This window comes from Schistosoma mansoni, chromosome 4 (assembly GCF_000237925.1).
Source record: "Schistosoma mansoni strain Puerto Rico chromosome 4, complete genome".
Taxonomy (NCBI): domain Eukaryota; kingdom Metazoa; phylum Platyhelminthes; class Trematoda; order Strigeidida; family Schistosomatidae; genus Schistosoma; species Schistosoma mansoni.
In genome coordinates, this window is record NC_031498.1 from 14,280,772 (window position 1) to 14,302,115 (window position 21,344).

General features: G+C 36.8%; 1 protein-coding gene across 1 annotated transcript; it reads right to left on the reverse strand.

Moving 5' to 3' along the window:
• Positions 1–3,647: 3,647 nt before the first annotated feature.
• Positions 3,648–21,078, reverse strand: Smp_053610 (seryl-tRNA synthetase). Its single transcript, XM_018796911.1, has 11 exons — positions 20,917–21,078; positions 20,814–20,884; positions 20,695–20,781; positions 20,506–20,664; positions 14,867–15,007; positions 12,918–13,073; positions 11,251–11,496; positions 7,729–7,818; positions 6,805–7,002; positions 6,072–6,201; positions 3,648–4,192 (listed from the first exon to the last, which is right to left on the reverse strand). The coding sequence occupies exons 1-11, from the start codon at positions 21,050–21,052 to the stop codon at positions 3,747–3,749; spliced, it is 1,860 nt and encodes a 619-aa protein (XP_018652005.1). The 5' UTR covers positions 21,053–21,078; the 3' UTR covers positions 3,648–3,746.
• Positions 21,079–21,344: the final 266 nt, after the last annotated feature.

Consider the following 21,344-nt stretch of genomic DNA (forward strand, 5'->3'; position numbering starts at 1 on the left):
AAATAAGGTAACACAAAATTCTTATGCAAACAAACAACATATCCAAACCTAAGCTTATACAGATATCTCCTAAATTATTTAAATCTAACAATTCTACAACAATTATCTTTGACACCATATATTTATATTATTATTATCAGGATTTCTAACATGAGTTAAACATAGAAAATTATTAAGAAGACGTAATATATTGTATATATTCTATGTCCAATAACACAGTTAGAGGTTGTATTATGTATTGCCTATTATATTTTCATTTTTCTTCCTAATTATTAAATGTTTAGAAATTAATCCCAAAAATCTAGCGAAATGATGTCTGATCATAATTACGTACAAAGTAAATAACAGTAAAACTTTATTTACATGCGTAAATACTACTTATTAAAAAGTTTAATATAATTTGTTAACATTAGGGAAACTAAACCTAAAAAGAAATTGAGGATCACCAAATTTAATGAAACATTATTCATGTTTACTGTAGTCAAATTGATACAAATCTATACCTATGAGAAATATCGGTTGAAATTTATTAGAGTTCATTAAAATTTCAACTCAGTTTTATCATCAACAGAATATAATATGAATATAGTTGGACATGAAAAGCCTTCACATCATGAGGGAATATCAAACAAAAAATATTTTGAAGCTAATTTTCGATTGCTTTGGAAAATGAACTTGAAGAAAATTATTCAACTACTTAACGAGACTATGATTCACTCAAAAAGTAACTGCATTGAATTAATAGTAACAGATACGATAAAAGGGGAGGATTTCACGGGTATATATTTGTCCCTCAGAATCAAACCTTAGGCCATATAGCTATCAGATTTTGAAATAAGTTGTGAATTCACAGTGTATAGATACCCTAAATTATGATGGAATAACTGTTTTCTATTATTTTATAGTCGAAAACAACTTAATATGTCATGATATTTTAACTGGGTAACGTGAAGGTTTTATACGGCTAAGCTAGATATCACGTTAGTTTATGTTAATTAATAATCAAATCAGGAGCGATAGATCATTGCTAAACAACAAAGGACATATTGTCGTGAAAACATCTAGTTTCCTTCTTGAAAAATGAAACCAAAACAAGACTACTTAAAAATGTGCATACACTTGATATAAACGTAAAATTAGATGATGTATCTAAATATAATTGAAATTGATCTGCCAAACTACTCTGATCGTATCATCTATAACTTTTCTCAAAGGTGTCCAACTTAAAGATTGGGCGTGCCAACATGCAATTTTATTTGAACTGGTTTGAGTATTTATTACACTGTTTAGCTCACAAAAATAGATCAAAAACAATTATGTTGACATCTACTTCTTTTTTAATATAGAAAGAATTTTATTGCCATAAAATTTAGTTTTTACATCTATTATGTATCTTTCAAATTCGCTTCTTGTATATATCTATAAAGCTCCTAGTACAAAAACCGTATATAGCCTATATTCATCATGCTACAAGAGGTATGTAGAAAGAAAAGTAAGATGAATGAAACCTATATCCACTACTTATTGATTAGTAATGAAACGTTCTAAAGAATTCAGAGTACATATGTAAGAATATAGTTTCTGGAAAAACATTATATAAAAAACAATATCTGTAAGATAATACCATAAACTTATTAGCTCAGTTATGGCATTTTAAAAACGGTTCCAACCTCTACGGGAGTATAATTCCTCACCAGATTTCAGGTGAATGCCAGTCAACACAACCTAATTCTGGAACTTTCTTCATATAGTCTCGTACCATCTAGTAGCCGATAAAATCCTTTATAGTATCTAGTCACTTACAGTAGTATTTGTGATTGGTATATTGATAATCATCTTTTTTTCAATATATATATATATATATATATAACAAACTGTGATTAATTCACAGAAATTAAACGTTATACACTACACTTTGTGACTACATTGGTTCTGATTATACTGGTAGATTTCTTGGCATTCACTTATAACTTCTTTAATAATCAACAATTTTTAAATACATTCAATAATTGGTATCCAAAACAATAAAGGATGAAATAGCATCAAAAATAATACGTCTAAACAAACCGTCGGATTATAAATGTTAATGTTCAATTTATGCACTGACATATATCAAGTATTGTACATTCGAAGTAACACCAGTTTTTTATCACAGTAGTTTCGAAAACGGGACTGAGGCACACTTTCATATAAGAAACAAATAAAATACAGTTGGCTGAACCGTAAAATGTCAAAAGGTGTAATCTAATGATGAAGATATCCCCCAAGTTACGATCTTTTGATAAACTGCATTTTCGTCCTCATATACATCATAAATTACTAAGATGTAATATGATTCGACAAAGTCCTTGTGAATTTTCGACTGTCAGTTTAGTCAAGAACAATTGATTGATCCATTGCTATTTGTTGCATGAATGACCCCCACGTATTACTTTTAGAACGATGTAGATCTAATGCTCAAGTATTCCAAATTAATAATTTGGTAATATATACGAACTGTAAACTATATGAAAATTTTTTTTAGATTATCATATAGTATCACTGGTAGTCATTCAGTTAGTACACCTTATATCCTAAAATTCACAAGTTAACTCACTAACTGATTAATATCTCGGTAGAGGTCACATGAATATTTACAAACCTAATTTGTTTGTTGTTTTATCAAGGAATTCGTGTTTAAAATGAACATTGATTATACCTTCAAAACGTACCATAAGAATGTTTGAAATTCAGAGAAATCAACACTTACTAACAAATATAAAGTTCAACGTTTATAACAAATAATCCTCATAGATTTAAAGAATTCGCTTGATAACATATCTAATGTAAACAGCAATTATTGATTTATTATTGAAACAGTTATAATTTATTTCACAGTAATTTATGAGATGTGATAAATAACCTTCAGTAATTGTTTAAATTAGGAAATCAGTACTTTGTTTCTGTGAAACGTATACAAGATATTTTTCACTGATAAACATGTATAAAGTTTTCATTTACAAAAATCCGACTCCTTTCTCTGTTAAAGTCAAAAGCTGAATGCTGCTTAAAAGTCTTAAACAAAAGTTGATGTGTCTTTTTAAAAACTTCAGTATGTCGTTCACATTGATCAGGAACAAATGACTGAACTCACTTAAACAGAGTAACAGACAATAAACTATAATCATAGAGGTTAACGACAATACACTAGTGTAATATTCATACAAAATATAGATATTATTCATAAATCAAGAAAATTAACTGACGTAAGTGATTCGCCTCAAATTACTTTTAGGTAGTATATCAAAACTATGAAATAGATTAAAGCCACTGTGCATTGGTGCGATTCATAGGTTTCTTCAAATAGCACCTTTTATTACACGAAACCAACTATTACAGGGACATGAATTAAACTGAATTAAGAGTATTCAATATTTTTGACTTAAAATAAAACCTTATCCAAATTCAATTTGTGCTTTAATTATAACGTAGAAAAAAGAATCCTAATTTTTCCAGACTTCAGAAGTAATATATACAAAATTATCTTAATAAGAGAAATCTAATTTAAAACGTTAACGCAATAATAAACTTGGCTAACTGACACATATGACTAAAAACACCTTCCGCAAACCATCAAACCGACTATTAATGTGATTTTCACGTTGAAATAACACCACAGACAAGATTTATATTTATATGCAAGCGTGAGTCAAAACAATAAAACATTAATATGCAATATTAGCTGAGCACCACAGTAAAATAAAATTCTAATCCGATTGTTTCTTTTTTGGTTTTCTCTTCCGCTTCTTCTTAGAATCAGTTGGTTCTGGAGTAGTTGATTGTAAACTCACTGACTCATTATCAATTGTACCTTTATTTTCAACTTCAAGGTCGTTTTTATCTTCTACAGGATGAACAACAGCAAAATTTTTGTTACGGACATCTTTTTCAATGTGATTACTTGTGGTGAATAAACTTAGTGTATTTAACTTATCTTCGATTCGTTTTTGAACTTCAGATATCTGAGAAATAGCATTGACGAGACCAGATTCTGTGGCTCCAGTTAAAGCATTTATTCTTTCATTCAGCTCATTGAACGATGTTTCATCGTGAAATTTTGCATTGGATGGACTGTAAATTGTCTCTGGCACATTATCAATGCTGATAGGTATTTTATCTTCATGTCCTTTGAATGGTATAAATTTCTGATATTCTAATACGATAAGTGAAAAGAGAAAGTGCGCAAATATATCATATGAATGAGACAAAAATAATTCATTCACAATAATTACAACTGTTAGTGAATCAACACTAACTAAAGAACAGAAGTATTTACAATATGCACACATAAGAATATTAACTGAGATGTTTTGATCTGAAGAGAAGTACAACACTAACGGTAAACGAATAATATGATGCTCTATAGTGCATTTAGCCATGTACAGACACTACATAATGAGTATTGCAGCTTCAAGAAGCGGAATACAAAATTAAAAAGCTGTATTTAAGGTCTCTGTCTAGAACTTCGTAGTTCTAAGTTTCTTAAAAACATTCTATCAGTCACTATTTTATTGTTTAGCAACTTATTGGCAAGAAAGTTTGAACTTTGAATTATACAGGCAAAAACGATTGTTCGAACTACGATACCGGCGGACAATGACCTAGATTTATTTCATTTATTTAAACACATAAATATCAGTACAAGGGGGGGGCACCAAATATATATACACCGCACAAATCTCACCTGATTTATGCGAGGGCTGTGATGCTGCGCGGGTGCCCAAACCGAAATAGGGGGAAGTACGAAAGTAGATAGTACTTTATTCTATAGATTATGGTTATGTGAATTGCCGCAAATTATACAGCAGACAGTAAATTTCAGCAACAGCGACACTGACAAGCTAGCGAGAATACCCGATAGAACACACAAATGATATTAAACGACCCACCATGTACGCAATGTATCCTTAACTGACAAAGTCGACGGATTAAAGAGGAAAACGGAATTGATATACGGAGAAATAGATCCTATGAGAATGAGAGGAAGGTTACTAGTATGTTCACTGTGTAATACGTAATGGTTCCATGTGATTGTAACGATAGTTAATACTGATATATTATGTCACAGTACTCATGAAACAGAATATGTAGTAGCACACCGACTAAATACAGCTAGTAATCAATCGTGATTCTGAGTAGGTATAATTACCAATTAGCGACAAACAAATTATTTTGGAGGCGGTTTCGTCGTAGGCTGCGGCAAGTTCATACGTTGGCTCACCACTCGTTAATCAGTGTTATATGACTGGTTATAAAACCCAAAGTAATAACTAGTTTTAATTTACCACGAGACATTCAAAAGCAGACACGAAATCTGATCGAAGTTACTTCATTGAAAACGTATCAGCTCAACAGCCAAGTGTAAATCAACCAAACCATGCGACAGAAGAGAATATGTATAAGAATGAATATGCGTATATGTATGAATCACGAAATATTGACGGAGTACATATACAACCAATAAGAGAATAAATAATAGACTCTTCCACATTCACAAACACATGAGAATATACGATTAAATGTGAGCAAAGTGATTGATGGAGAGACGATACATTTAATTATTGACTGAAATAACTTGATAAAATTAACGGTATACACTGGCTAATTACATTATCATCTCACTTCATATATACACAACATCGCAATGATTCGGATATTAGATACGTTTCATTTATTATGAATGAAAACCTCCATGGATTTAATAGTCTATTAAAAATACTAATGTTCAGTAAGGGGTGATTATATATTAAGACTACGAACACTAAGTGGAGGGTTAGTGATTTAGCAACCAACTCTCAACTACTTAAAACAAAATTTCAGAGTACTTTGACTCCAGTACTCTGTTGGTTACACCAACACTCAGAAAATGTGACATAAAACCTAATACATAAGTGAACAGTTTAGCTGCTAAGTTGAAAGAATTAAATCTTACATCATGAAGGCATCATGCATAATCTTAGAATCAATTTTAAAAAAAAAGGATTATAGCCCACTCAAAAATACTTTAATCAATAACAAAAAAATACACTGACTTTTGGGCATGAATGATTTTAAAACATCAGGAACAATAATCCCATGTTCTGTTTGATAATTCTCTAGAATCGCACAAATAACTCGAGTGGTTGCACACATCGTTGCATTGAGCATATGTACATATTCAACCTAGGTCATTGTAGGCAACAGTTAGTCCATAAATAAAACAATAATAAGAACTTTCAAACAAGCGTGATAATCATTTAAAAAAGAGACTCTTGATCCAAGCAATAATTTAAGATAATTAACACGATTTAAGTCAAAGTTGCATTATGTTATCTTTTGAGAGTTAAACGCATAGTAAAATGTGTAAATTCACATAATCACACTCAACTTGATTGAGTTCATATTCCAATTGTATCCCTTAATATTCTTATTAGCCTCAATAATACATGATTTATCTAATGTAGATGCTTTTTGACGGTATATATAGCCATTACTTTTCATACTTAGAAAATAATAATAATAAAATGTATAATAATAATAATTTACCAGCCATATACGAGTATGTACTTTAATCGAGCAATTCACTTGCCTCGAAGAAGTTTACATATATGTGAAGTAACTGATGAACTGAATGACATATTACAAAACTTAAATTCATTATGGCTAACAATATAATTGGCTGAATTTGTTACAGACACAATCATCACAAAATGCATCGATAGTTATAACAGCCAAAGTGAACACTACATTAAGCAACTTGAAGAACACGAGAAAAATACCACTTACACTTCTGTTCATTTTTTTTGTTTGACCGAAACGAATTGCTAACCGACGAGATTGATAGTCCAAACAATTACTACAAGATACAAGTTCCCTAAAGGCTCCGGACCCAGGGAACCAACCTTCTAAATCATACTTCATAGATGCAGCATTGTTTAGCTCACCCGATACAATGGAAACAACACGATAAGGCAACTTCAGAGCCTGCAAACAAACAAGCAAAAAAAGAAAACTTTATTGACAGATTCGAATCTTTTGAGGAATAAATAGCATCGCTGTGTAAATTGAATTGTATTCATTTTCGGCCATAAGAGCCAGTAACTCAGATAAAAAATTTTAATCAGTAAATATTTGATACACCACAAACATCATACCTCATTTAAATAATTTATTATGCTCGCCCCTTTAAAGTTCATTTACCGAATGACATTCTTAGTTTACGATAAAAATAAATGGGTATTTCACATTAATTTTTTGATATCATAGACCCACGAATGACCGATGTTAAGAAGAATAAACAGGAACTTAATGAAGTGTTTCAAAACCATGGTCTTTAGTCAAATTATCTTGAAAAGTTTTTATATCCGCTGCGAAGGATGAAAGCTTTTTAAAAAAGTTTTTTCGGAATAAGCAAACAATGTATTGAACTTTACAGACTAGGCAACAAAAATAAATAAAATTTTTCCTTAGAATTTCCGCTAAATAATTCACAAGTCATGAAATAAGATTTTCATTCGGTTTAACCGATTTGGAAAGTTTACAACAGTTTACGTTCCTACTTTATTCCATGAGTAGAAAATATTAAGGTTGAAACAATAAATTCTGAGCAAAAGTTACCAGAAGCTGATATCGATTTTCGGGAGTAGGGAGAGTAACTGAATATAACAAAACATTAATGAGAATCTATTATTTACAAAACAGTAAACTAACCTGGTGAAATGCTTCAGCATTAGAAATCATATGATCAAACATCTCCCATGACAGATTATCGTGCGGACTAGTAATACAAAACTGTTCAACCTATCATTTGAAAAAAAAGGTATTTAAAAAGTAAATTTAGTAAATCAGAGTTCTCAGCTAATTCTAACCATGTGACATAAAATAAAAAGAGCCTATGATATCATCATCAAGTGTAGGATCTAATGCAGATGAAGACAATCATTAGCTCGGAACTACTATTGACGCACTACGATCCGTCCATGCCAATCAACGTGGCCGCAGACGCTTCAGATTTGGGCTCGGTGCTGTCATCTCACACCAGTTCCTGGACGCGACAGAGAAAGCTATTATGCATGGATCTCGCACACTAACCCCAGCAGAAAGGAAGTACAGCCAAATGAGAAAGAGGCTCTCGCCCTTGTTTTTGCAGTACGTTGTTTACACGAATTTTTGCATGGTCGGAGATTAACTCTTCTAACTGATCACAAGCCTCTTCTTGCAATTTTTGGTTCGAAGTCTGGTGTTCCAACCCACTCTGCGAACTGTCTCCAGCGATGGGCCTTGATACTTTTGGGTCATACTTTTGATATTCAGTATCGACGCACCCAACATTTTGGTCAGGCAGACTCATTGTCATGACTCATCAGCGAACGCCTTACGGCCGATGAAGATGCGTATATTTCTTCCCTTTCGACAGAGGACCACGCGCATTGCTACCTGACAACTGCTGTTTGTGCTTTGCCAGTCTCAGAATCTGAGATACAAACTCCTTCCAGAAACGACACTATCATTAGGAAAACGATGAACTATGTCGCCAGTGGCTGGCCACCAACTGAATTTGAGGGTGACATGAAGCAGCTTTATCACCGTCGGGACTCATTATGTGTCGTGAATGAATGCTTGATGTTTGGAGATAGAGTGGTGGTGCCAGAATCCCTACGATCGAGGGTGCTGAAGCGATTCCACATCGGTCATCCTGGTATAGAGCGTATGAAACCCATCGCCAGAAGCTATGCTTATCGGCCCCTCATGGATCTAGTAAGCAAATGCGTGCAGTGTCAACAGGCAGCGTAGTGTCATGCGATCCCATGGTCACAGCCTGAGTATCCCTGGTCCAGGATACATGTCGATTCTACCGGTCCATTCAATGGAACAACCTGTCTAGTCATGGATGACGCCTTTTCAAAATGGCCAGGAATTGTTTCCGTCACTCCACTAACGACTACCTAGACGTTGAAACACTTGACGGAAACGGTTACCCGTAACGGATTACCGGGTGTAATTGTATCCGACAATGGTTCACAGTTCACCTCTACTCAGTTCCAAAATTTTTGCAAACGCCTATCTATCAAGCATCTTTGCTCCCCACCTTACTACCCACAATAAAACGGTCAAGCAGAGAGATTTGTGGATACATGCAAGAGGGCTTTGATCAAGTCAAAAGGGGAGGGGACGCCGGTGGAAAGACTGCAAAACTTCTAATTCGTCTACCGAACGACACCTAGTGATATGCTACCTGAGCAGAAGTCCCCGGCAGAGATCATCATGGGAAGAAGATGTAGGACGATCCACAATTTGATGCTTCAGAAAACCACACCACCGCCATCACAGACCTCGTCCCGACGTACAAGGTTAAATGCCCGGTGTTCGCTCGGAACTACAGGCCAAACCATGGTCCCTGGATTGAAGCACGTGTGGTTAGAAAAGTAGGCAACGTTATGTACGAGGTTGATGTGGGAACAGACAGGTGGATTAGACACCGAAACCAACCACGTAAGCGGTTAGCTCCCGCGCGCCCATCGACTGAAAAAATCTCCCGCTGAACATCCTGTTGGATACCTTTAATCTGCCAGTAGTCCTAACGCAGGAAGAAGCACAACAAGTCGATCTACGATCCAGAAGGTAGTCACTACGCAAGAGGCGAGACGGTCAAAATGCAAGTGGACACCAAGAACGTTCGTTACTAAAAAAGGTGTTGGGGATGTTAAATCCCCAGAGCTCACTTGGTAAATGATTTTTGTAATTTTAGTTCGAAAATTTGAATTTCTTTGTTTTCGCGCCAAAAGCGCTCTTTTCACCTTCGAGTCGTATTTCCCACTTGGAAATATCTTAAACGCTATTGGTCAGTTGTATCTTTTAGCGTGCTATTTTGTAATGCTTCCCAAAGACAATTTTATACTGTATATATACGTTTGATTTCTTCCTGCTGTGATTGCTTGTGCTTCTGGATGCCTACAGAATATATCTTCCCCACTTTCAACTTGGACTTCTCATTATATTTAGTGGGTCTGGGACGCGTCAGAATAGCTAGCTCATTGGTCTCTGGTCACAAGTCTTTGTTTCGTTTGCTGACTAAGTGAATTCAAAACCGCTTCAGACATAACAGGTGGTGGCGTGAGTGATGAGATCGATTAACGTATAGTGAAAGCCAGAGTGGCTTATGCCGGTTTGGGCTATCTTTGGTGCCTTCGTGATGTCATTCTGGCTGTAAAACACCGGATCTACAACGCGTCGGTGAGAGCAGTTCTGCCCTATGCTTGTGAAACCTCGCCTCTCCGAGTTGAGGATGTTAGACGACTCTCTGTGTTCGATCATCGTTGTCTCCAAAGGATTGCTGAGATCCAGTGGCAACACCATGTTAGTAATGCAGAGGTTCGGCATCGTGTGTTCGGGCGCAGAGACGATAATCCAATTGGTGTCACCATCTTGAAGCACCGACTTCGGTGGCTTGGAAATGTTCTACGAATGTCGTCCCAGAGAATTCCACGTCACGCATTATTTAACGACGCTGGGACTGGTTGGAAAAAGCGGAGAGGTGGTCAGTGTATGACAGTGTGTCGTGGTATGAAAGGAAGCTGTACAGGACTGGCTTCTGTTGGTTCTTCCCGACTTTCTGGCTGGGGTCCGAGAGATCGTGCAACACAGTGGTTAGAGACGTTGTCAGATATGGCTAAGAATAAAAACCAGTGGCGATCCTACTGTAACCTTCTTTTACTTTCTTCATAAAAAGTGGTTATAACTTCCTTAACTGAAAGAGTTCTTCTGGTTATACATTTCCGCTCCCCCCACTATTACTCTTATTATTACACTAACATACACTAATCTGTGGTTGCTATTGTTCTTTATTTTTCTTTTTTCTTATATGCAGCTTACTCTCTTTTTTCTCTCCCCATTCCCATTGTTCTTCGTGGCGTATATATATCTGGTGCCCCCTTGCACCAATATTTATGTGTTCAAATAAATAAATAAATATTTCTCCACTTCAGGAGAATGGAAACATTTCTGAGAAGTAGGTAGTAGCAATCAGCAAATTTAACGTTATAAGTAAATGAATGAAAAATAAAAGAAATAAATTGATAGTTATACGACACTAGTAAACGTCGTCTAAGTTGACTAACGGTATGTAAACTTGCAACCAAAAATTAATTCTTAAACAATCAACTCTAATGCTAAATAATATTCTAAGTAAATTAACAGCAATAAGATGACTATATTCAAAAATAATCAACATACCTTTTCGAACTGATGAACACGAAATATCCCACGAGTATCACGACCATGACTACCAACTTCTTGTCTGAAACAAGTCGAGATCCCTGCATACTTAATCGGTAATTGATCAATGGGTAACCATTCGTCTTGATGAAATGCAGCGATTGGTTGTTCGGATGTTGCAATTAAATATTTCTCTTCCTCTCCACTTTCATTTGTTTGTGAATCATGATTGGTTGTGACATTAAGTTCACGACGGCCTGTAACCTGGAGAAATGAAAATAAGTATAAATTTAGTGAAATCTAATAATTACATGTACGGAAAAATAACAACATTTAATATATAAAGGATGGGATAGTAAATACAGTAAATCCATCTCAACTCAACCCTGTGGCTTACTAGCTCGATAGCACGTGTCCAGATTACTAAGCCATAAAATTAAATTCACATGGTAAATAACTGACAGTGTAGTACCGTTGAAATATAATATAGACTTCATCATACTGCTAAATACTAGTATGTGATGAAGACAAAACTCTCATGACCAACGACCATCAAGATGAACTGAAAAAATAGAAATGTATGATGAGAACAGGTTATCGTGTTTCCTTTAATCATCAATTATCATACCTGTTATTTCGACATACTCATATTCCTTGATGATGTGAGTATTAACCCATAAATTCAATGCCCCCAAAAGCCCTGGTACGGCCGAGAGTAGGGAGAGTCCGCTCTCCCTCTCCAAATGCTCTCACATGGTCACGCGTATATAGCCTCTGCCAGGGAAGTCCTACTCACTGCCTTCACATGACGGGGGCGTTGTTTACGAAATTGAAAGGACGAAAAGCGAATGTCCGGCACTTTAACCAGGCCGGTGGACACGGAGTTGAAAAACCCTGATTCCAAACAAATGGTGTGACCCCTTAAGAAAACCACCTGCTTCGGTCTGGGCACCCGGGCAGTATCGCACCCCTCACACAAATCGAATGAGATGTGTGTGGCGCATATGTATCTGGTGCCCCTTTGTACCAATATTTATGTTTAAATAGAAAATGGTGCCCCATAAATTCAATGCCTATGATATGGCATTACGAATGAAGCAAAAAACTAAAAAACAAAACTGATACTTTTAATGAATCAATAATAGTGGATTCTAGGACTATAATACAATTTAACAACCAAGTATCGGTTATGATATTGGACGTTAAGCTATAAACACTTTAAGTGTAGAACTTAACGATAGTACCAAGCTATGCAAACAGAAGTAGGTGCAACTAGACTTGAGAGCGTAACCTAACGGCTGAAGTGAGTTATTTAATCACCAATCTACTGTGAAATGGCAGCTCGCAACAGTTAATAATCTGATTAGACTATTTCTCTATAAACTTTTGAACATAGCTCTTAGGTGTCATATGATATGAAGCTTTCTTATAGAGTTAAGATTGATTAACGCATGGAACTAGCTCTATAGAACTCAGAAAACTACGAATAATTACTGTGAACAACTAGACGATTCCATCTATGTGCTGACTTTTAATTAGATAGATTTAATAAAAATTTAGAATAATTCATTGCATTTATTGAACGCAACTAAAACTATGAATTAGATAAATGAAAGTTAACCTATTTTCATTCTGTTAAACAGAACAAAGAAATTTTCTAATCATGGTGAAATTTTAAGACTTACTTTGTACAACTCTTCATCAAACTGACTTAACTGAGCGACTGCTCGCATAGCCTCCTTGCGCATAAAAAATGGAGTGTACAGTGGCGTAAAACCCCGTTCATCTAGCATTTGTAGAGCTAAGTTTATGATTGCTTGTTCCAGGAAGACTAGCGGCCCCTATAAAAAGAGCAGTAAAAAAATTGATAGTCTTTATGTAAATATGAAGTAATCACCAAAAAACGCCAATATAAATCCGGGCAAAAAAACTAAAGTTAAAAATCTTGTAAGATGAAAGACTATGGTAAAAATAGGAATAAAACAAAAATAATTACAATACCATAGTAAACCTTGAAAATCTCTGTTTTCATAATACTTCTAATTAAATTAGTGTTGGGGATGCTAGATCCCCAGAAAACATTTGGCAGACGTCTTATTTCTGTAATTTTATTTTGAAAAATTCGGATTTCTCATTTTCGAAACAAAAGCGCCCATTTTTACCTTCACATTGTATTTACACTTGAAAGGACTTAAAATGTTATTGGTTAGTCACTTCTTTCAATATGCTATTTTGTGACGTTTCGAAAGGACATTTTAATGCTGTAAATATACGATTAAAGTGTGTGCTTGTTGTTGTTCGTTTTTATGGCTGCTTGTGGAATATACCTTTCCTTCATCTGAACATAGCTTCTCCCTCTAGTTAGCACAGCTGAAAAACATTGGAATAATTTAACTTGTCTTGTCATCGTATCGCTGACCTTTCGTTCCGCTCGCTGACTTTAGGTAATCCCGTAATCTCTTCAAACATAGCGGTTCGTGATTGAGCAGATAGGAGTTAGGGAACACAAGAACAAAAAACAATCATGAAACCAAAGTTTATGATACTTTCTCCACAGATGATCCCAGGAATAAAGATGTTAGGAACAACCGTAATTACTTGAAATATTCAGTATTAAGCAGTATATAAATGTTCCTGGACCAACGACGGCCAATAGTAATTCAATAGAATTATCACAGAGTTATAGATAAGTGTTCGATTTGGTTAATCGATTGACTATATGGTTTTATATGAAGTGTTCCGAAAGATATTACCTTACGGGAAGCTAAATTACTGACTAAATGAACCCGGATAAGCTGATATCAAAAGATAACATGACTATTGGAGTATCTGTTAATTTTGTCTAGAAAGACTCAGAAATCTTCATGTTTTAACCAACTACCTGAGGGAGAACAACACTCAAAATCATATTTCTGTGTTTAAAATTATCATTTGAAATCAAGACTGACTGACTAAATTTTAACACATTTGCCATGAGACCCAATGGGGGATATAAATATACACTGTTGAAACAAGCAGCCTTTTGACACAAAAGTTGTATGGCTAATGTTAATCCATATATTTAGTACTGGACGTACAGGTAGAACTATAAAGTTTGCTAGAGCAGTGTTTCGTTGATAATCTCGAAACGCTCAAATAGTTTAATCAATCGAATGCCACTATCACTCTTAACAAGGGTTAGATTTTCATAGCTGATAATAGTAAATAAAGTTTAAAAACTAAAGACGAGGAAGGAGTAGTTTCGAAAACTAGTCCTTATTACGAAATAAAGCACAACCAGTGAGGAAATGGACACTAAGGTCAAAAATAAAATTCAATATTTAGTGCCCATTCAATTATGCTTGTGGACCCTCGAGTACATTAGTTTTGGGGGAAAAAACAAGGAACACTTTCACAAATTTGTATATGGCAATTTTATATGATTGAATAACTCGTCCAACATTTGAGATTATGTGTATTATTAGCTAACCATATAAGAGTGGTGTATCCAAAAAACAAAGAATGAATAACTTATTAATTATAACTTTTCGGTAGGAAAACTCTTACACCCGATAAGTTAAAACCACTTAGTGCGGTATCAATAACGTGCAACTAAATGTTAGTATGATTTAGAAAATCGCACACACATACTGACCTTTAGAAAATATCCACGACCTCCGGCTACTGTACTTCCACGTTCACCGTCAAAACCATCTACCATTATCACTAAATCAACATGAGATAAAGGTTTTCGAAAATCGCTCTTTCCGAAAGTTCGAATAACCAAATTGTCTTCCTAGTTAAATGAATATATGCATAAAACAAATTTTAAATGAAAAATACCATCAACCACGTACATTTACACAATATCGTAACGAGGCAATAATTGTGCAGTTAAGTTGAGAAAGTCAGGTAATCCAGCCAGTTTTTCATAGACGTCATACGTATGACCGAGCACAAATGTGCAATAGATCAATTTAATGCACCTCACGTTAGTACGGGAGAACATATAAAGGTAAAATTAAGTGGTAGATATAGAAATAGTATGCATGAAAGCGAAGAATCAGATGTAAAGAAAATACTTCGAAACGAAAAATGGATGGCGAGAATGAATATTAAAACCCAAGATATAAGGGAAGGATTTATGAATATAGCTGCAATGTCCCTTAAGGTTTTCAGTTAATGAACGGAATTAATTTGCGAACGCGACCTTTACCAAATACAATATGCTCAAAATCAACATCGCTCACTCGGTGGCTGAACTGAATGAGAGTAACGCTTCGAAGATATCTGTGATCAGAAACCTTCAGCCAGCGCACGACTTCTACTTTTAAAGATAATGTTTGGCAGCCACAAAGTAGAACAGAGTGGACTACGAACGTAATGAGTAAAAAATGACAATAAAAACGTGTGGAGATTATTTGACATAAAATAATTATATTCATAAGAATATAAGTGTAGTTATTATAGCGTTGAGAGTTCGTATTTAAGCAGAAAGGATGATATTGATGTTATTGAGACCTACGGTATCTGATCAATCTTACATCTACTATTGAGATTATTGAATAGTTTATACAAACTAATTAGAAAAATGGACTTAGTGGAGCAAAAGAAATCTATCTAGGGATGAATCTTAGTTTTCAATTCGAATTCATCACATAATGTTAATATAAGGAAACGTCCTCAGATTTGTAAATAAACATCTAGAAGATTATTCGTTGAGATCAACTAAGGCAGGTCTTTTCATGGGTAAACAACAAAGGCAATCTAAGTAAAACCAAACAAATTTTGTGTTTACAGTCAGTCAGTCACAACGTAGAACTTCGTACGTGCGTACATTAGTTAGAGTTGCCATACAACATTAGCACAGACATGCAGTTGTCGACTCAAATCCAACAGTGGTGGAGGTAGTAAGACTATAAGCAGTAATTCGAAAGATTAGGGTTTGATGATGTTATTCAATGAGTATAATCCAGTAGAATAAATTTGGAAAGAGAAAAAAGAAAGGGGCATGAAGAATTCAGAGGATTAGAATTTGGGAGAACACAAAGAGCGGATGCACCTCGCTATTGCAAACGATTTTGAGCCATGTCATTCAAGGTCTCTAACCATTGGTTGCTATCATCACGCGAATCCCAACCAGGTAGTCTACACCTACCAACATGGTTCAGTCCACTTGTCAGTGACTTCATGGATTTGTGCCAGCTTTTGTTCTGGCTGCCCCTAGCTTTCTTCCAACCTACTCCTACACCATAAAACATCGCACGTCGGGGCAGTCAGTGGTCGGACATACGTAACATGTGTCCCAGCCATCTCAACTGATCAAGTTTCACTACTTCATCAATCGATTTGCCATTCTGACCTAGTACTCGTTTCCTAACAACTGCATTACTTACTCGGTGGTCCCAGGATATACGAGCAATGCGTCGAAGACACCTATGATCGAACACTAGTAGCCCACGAATATCCTCTACTCTTATCGGCCATGTTTTACTTCCATAAAGTAGGACGGAACGGACTGCTGCACAGTAAACCCGTCTTTTTGTTGCTAGACGGATATGTCGCCTACGCCATAAATGACGCGAGTTCGCAAAAGCTAGACGAGCCTTCTGTATCCGTGCTGAGATTTCGTCACACACCAGACCACAAGGGCTGATCAGACTCCCATGATAAGTGAAGCGGTCAACACGCTCAACTACTTTACTCCCTATCATTAGTTCAGGTGTCGATGCAACCCAATCCTGAAGTAACATTTTGTACTTCGACGGGGAGAATCGCATCCCGAACATGCCTGCATTGTTGCTTATAGTGGTCAGAAGACTCTGCAGTTTGTCAGCGTCTTCACCAAATAGAACTGTCATCGGCATATTCTAAGTCAACAAGTGAGTCTTCCGGTAAAAGTTCAACTCCTGAAGGTTGAGATAATGAAAGTGTAATCTCTAAAAGCATGTCAATGACAAAGTTAAATAAGAATGGAGAGAGTGGACAGCCCTGACGAACACCACTTCAGGTAATCAATTCCAATGACAGTTCGCCATAAGCTCAAACTCGATCAGTTGTGTTCGAGTAACCTTTATACAGTTAATGTACTTCTTTGGTACTCCTTTCACTGACAAACACTGCCATAGAACATCACGATCAATGGAGTCAAATGCCGCCTTAATGTCAAGAAATACTACGATTCTGGGACGTCTGAATGTGTGTGTATGTTCTAGGACCTGATGTAGAGTGAATATCTGGTCTATACAACCACGTCCAGGTCGAAAACAAGCCTGGTTTTCTCCAGTCTGCTCTTCACGAGCTTTGGTTAGGCGTCCAAGTATTATTAATATTTTATACACTATATTAGTCAAACTGATCCCTCTGTGATTGTCACAAGAGGACTTTTGTCCTTTCTTACAGACTAGCACAATCAGTGATTGGGACCAGTCAGATGGAATTACGTCCAGTTCCCAGATTCTACCTAAGACCTCAGTCAATCTCGCTGCTAGTACTGGACCGCCATCCTTAAAAATCTTGAGGGTAAACCTGTCAGGGTCTGCTGCTCCCCTCGCTTCAGATTTCCTATAGGGTTTTCAACTTCGTCAAGAGTTGGTGGAATTACATTAACTTGCCATTCAGGTAGACTGAGGATCGTGGGAAACCGAAGTGTGGCTGAAGGCCAGTTGAACTGATCCCTAAAGTGTTCTGCCCATCGATCCAATCTTCTGGATTGAGAATGAATGATATGTCCATCTTTATCTGAGATAGTTTCGCTGACAGTTGGGTTTCTAATACCGGTTTCTCTAACAAGTCTGAACAGTTGCCTGTTGTTGCTCATTGCCGCTGCCTTTTTTTATCTCTCTTGCCTTCGCTACCCACCACTGTTCGCGATCATTGCGTAGACTTCTTTGTAGCATGTGCTTAAGCTGACTCTGCTCTTCGTTATGTTCAGAGCCAGGAGGGATGAGTTTTCGAGCATCTATCAGTGCGGTAGATGCTGCCGAGATCCATTGTTTCTTCCTAACCTTATGGTTTACCTTACTAGCGGATATCACTGCTGTTTCCACAGCTTTTCTGATGTTATTCCACGCTGCTTCATGGTGGGCATAACTTACATGGCTGCCTAACTGTCTTTCCAGTTGTTCCTGAAATACATTCCTAGCCTACCTATCATTAAGTAGAACCCTAAGAGGTTTTCTTGCAGTGTCTTTCCTACGTCCAGTAATATACAGACAGATACGTGCTCGCACTAGAGCATGAACTGAATCTAAGCATGTGCTCCAGAATGAGCGACAATCTTTTATCGAGCCCCTCCATCGGTGGCTGATAGCGATGTAATATATTTGAGTCCAACGTTGGGATGGATTCGGGGGATGCCATTTTGAAAGATGTTTTTCCTTGTGCTTAAAGTTAGTATTTGCGAGAAACAGGTGGTTATCTAAGCATAGCTGCAATAGACGGTCGCCATTATATGTTCTCTGAGCAGCGACACCATAAGATCCACCCAGGTGTCTTTCCCTTCCACTTAGTTTACCTACTTGAGAATTGAAGTCACCAGCCACTATTACCACATCAGAACGCCTAGTTTTTCGGAGATAGTCGGAAAGCTTTCTGTAAAACTCACCATTTGCATCATCTGAGCAGCAGTCAGTGGGAGAGTAGGCAGAGACAACGAAGAGTGTCCCCAACATTCCGAGTACTTACTGTTCCGTTTAGTCGGACAGCGCACAGACGACTGTCTACTAGGGTCCGGTCCGAAAGAGCTAGTTCAGCCCTAGGACTCAGTGCTATACCTACGCCAGCGAGGCCACAGGAAGCAGCATCAGGGCTTTCAGATACACGAACAGTGAATCGAGTTTGTTCTTTATTATGACATGGTGAGGTCAAATGAATAACGCTACTCGGATCTTGTATGCGCACTTCGGAGACGCAGCACACATCGATGGTGCGAGATCCTAAAGTCTTAGCTAAAGACACCTGTTGTCCTATTTGGCACAATGTTCGTACGTTAAAAGTTCCTACATGTAGTTTAGAGCGCGGTTTCAGGAGACCAGGAATAACATTCCGCGTACTCGAATCGTTTGCCCTATTGGTGCGAGGTGATAAGGGGACGTGAGAAGGGTTGGTCGTGGGGATAAGAGAGTTATTAGGAGGTGTAGGAAGGATATGATTGTGGCCAACTTGATCTCGTGTGTTTTTACGGGTATGGGGGCTAATGTCACTTTCCGGCTGCCCACACCGTGAAAGGGTATTTCTTGAGGGACCTAAATACGAAGTTGAAATAATGTTGGTCGTATCGACCTGGGAGTGTGACCGCAGAACCCAAGGGACAACTGCTTGAGAACGGTCACGCACGGCCTTTTTGTGGGTTTTTCACGTGTTAGTAACATTCTCCAAAGGGCTTTACCGCCAACGGAAATCCGTGGAGTAAAGTGAAGTGACATTTTTAAGGTCGACCTTTTCTAACCCCTTCCTTCCTTGTAAGAAGGCTGCATCGCTGCAGATGCTGGTTGTTCGAGGGGAACACCTTACTGCTGTCACACCCCTTTACAGTCAGAAGCACGACTTCGCCCTTAGACCTTGGGCTTCCTGCTTTCAATCTAACCGTTTTTCAACCGACCTGCCTGGCTTGGTAGAACCTACAGGAACACATGTTCCAGCCAATATAGCTCGGTTGGGTCATCAAGATTGGCACGCCCGACCACCACATCAAGGTTTCAGCTACGGTCGAGACGACCATTTATGAAAGTTTTTTATCTATCACCGATTACAATTCACTATTTTTTTAGTAGTTTGAACCAAACAAATGTGTGTGTTTTATACTGTACGTTGAAAGACATCAACAATAAAGCAATGCACTTTACCAACTTGAAAGTGTACGCCGATACCAAGTCCTAGGCTATTGATGAACTGATTTCAGCAACTAAATTAACGTTGAAGTACTACATGATAATATCTATTCAATGCCAGAGGGCTGGAGTTGCAGCCTGAAACCAGGCCTTCCGAGATAGGAAAAAGTTAAATTATGATTTGTTAGTTATGGATTATAGATAGACCATAACTAAACAAATAAATAATGAAGACTGGCACATTGACTTTGGTTATCAGATGAAACCTAAGCTTGGCAAGTGGATATGAAACTCTTGTTTTGAGTGAGTTAGTAACGGAAATTTAGACAAAATGTCCCGCAATTACGGATATTATCACGGCTTCAACTCAGTCATATTGAATAGGAGCATAAAAACGTAATTTTTAACACTATAAAATGACAGACTAGCATTTTTCAAACAGCCACATCTCGATAAAACATACCTCATTGTTACTTATCGGTACATCTGGGTGTAGGAGATTACCAATCTCATACAATTGCTGCTGTCTTACAGACTCGAACTCCACTACGAAGGCTGCATTTCTCTTTGTTTCTTCATCAATAAGACAGGACAAAGACTTTAACTGTGCTACACCCAAGGACTAAAACATAGTGACGAGCAACTTTCCTACCTGCAAATCAGCTTCTACAAGTGAATCAAGGCGATCAAATACATCATCAAACAAATTAGAATCAAAATCCGGGCCGTCTTTGTTTTCCTAAAAATCAAATCACAGTAGTCATAATTTACTTTAATCTTCTTAGCAATAGTTTTGCTGCAGAAGTTCTTTACTTTATTTAAATGATCAGCTCTGAAACGTGCTACGAAGTTCGAGTAACCATTTACAGTCTACCTTTCCGCCAATTCTCATCTGCTTCTAATAGCAAATCGACACGTTTAGTACCTCTGAATCTTTTGATTTCATTGGAACGAATAAGTTCAGGATCACCTCCTTTATCGACTCTGAAAAGATCCAAGTCTAGCACCATGATGGTAACGTCATACACTAAAGCACCGCTTCTAGATCTCAAGGTCGAGGAATCTTCTACAAAATCGTTTCTACTACTTCGGTTAATCTTTGTACTTTATAAACACATAGCTTATTTTATTCCTAACGATGTTAAGTAGTAAGTCTGATACCACTTTCCCAGCATCAGGTATTTGATCGCTGTGTAAAGACGAAATCTGACAAGTTTGGTCTGCCTAAATTTCTAAATTTGTTAAGCGATTTTGGAAGTAATAAGGTAGGACGAGTGTGACATGGTTTCACCCCAACAATTA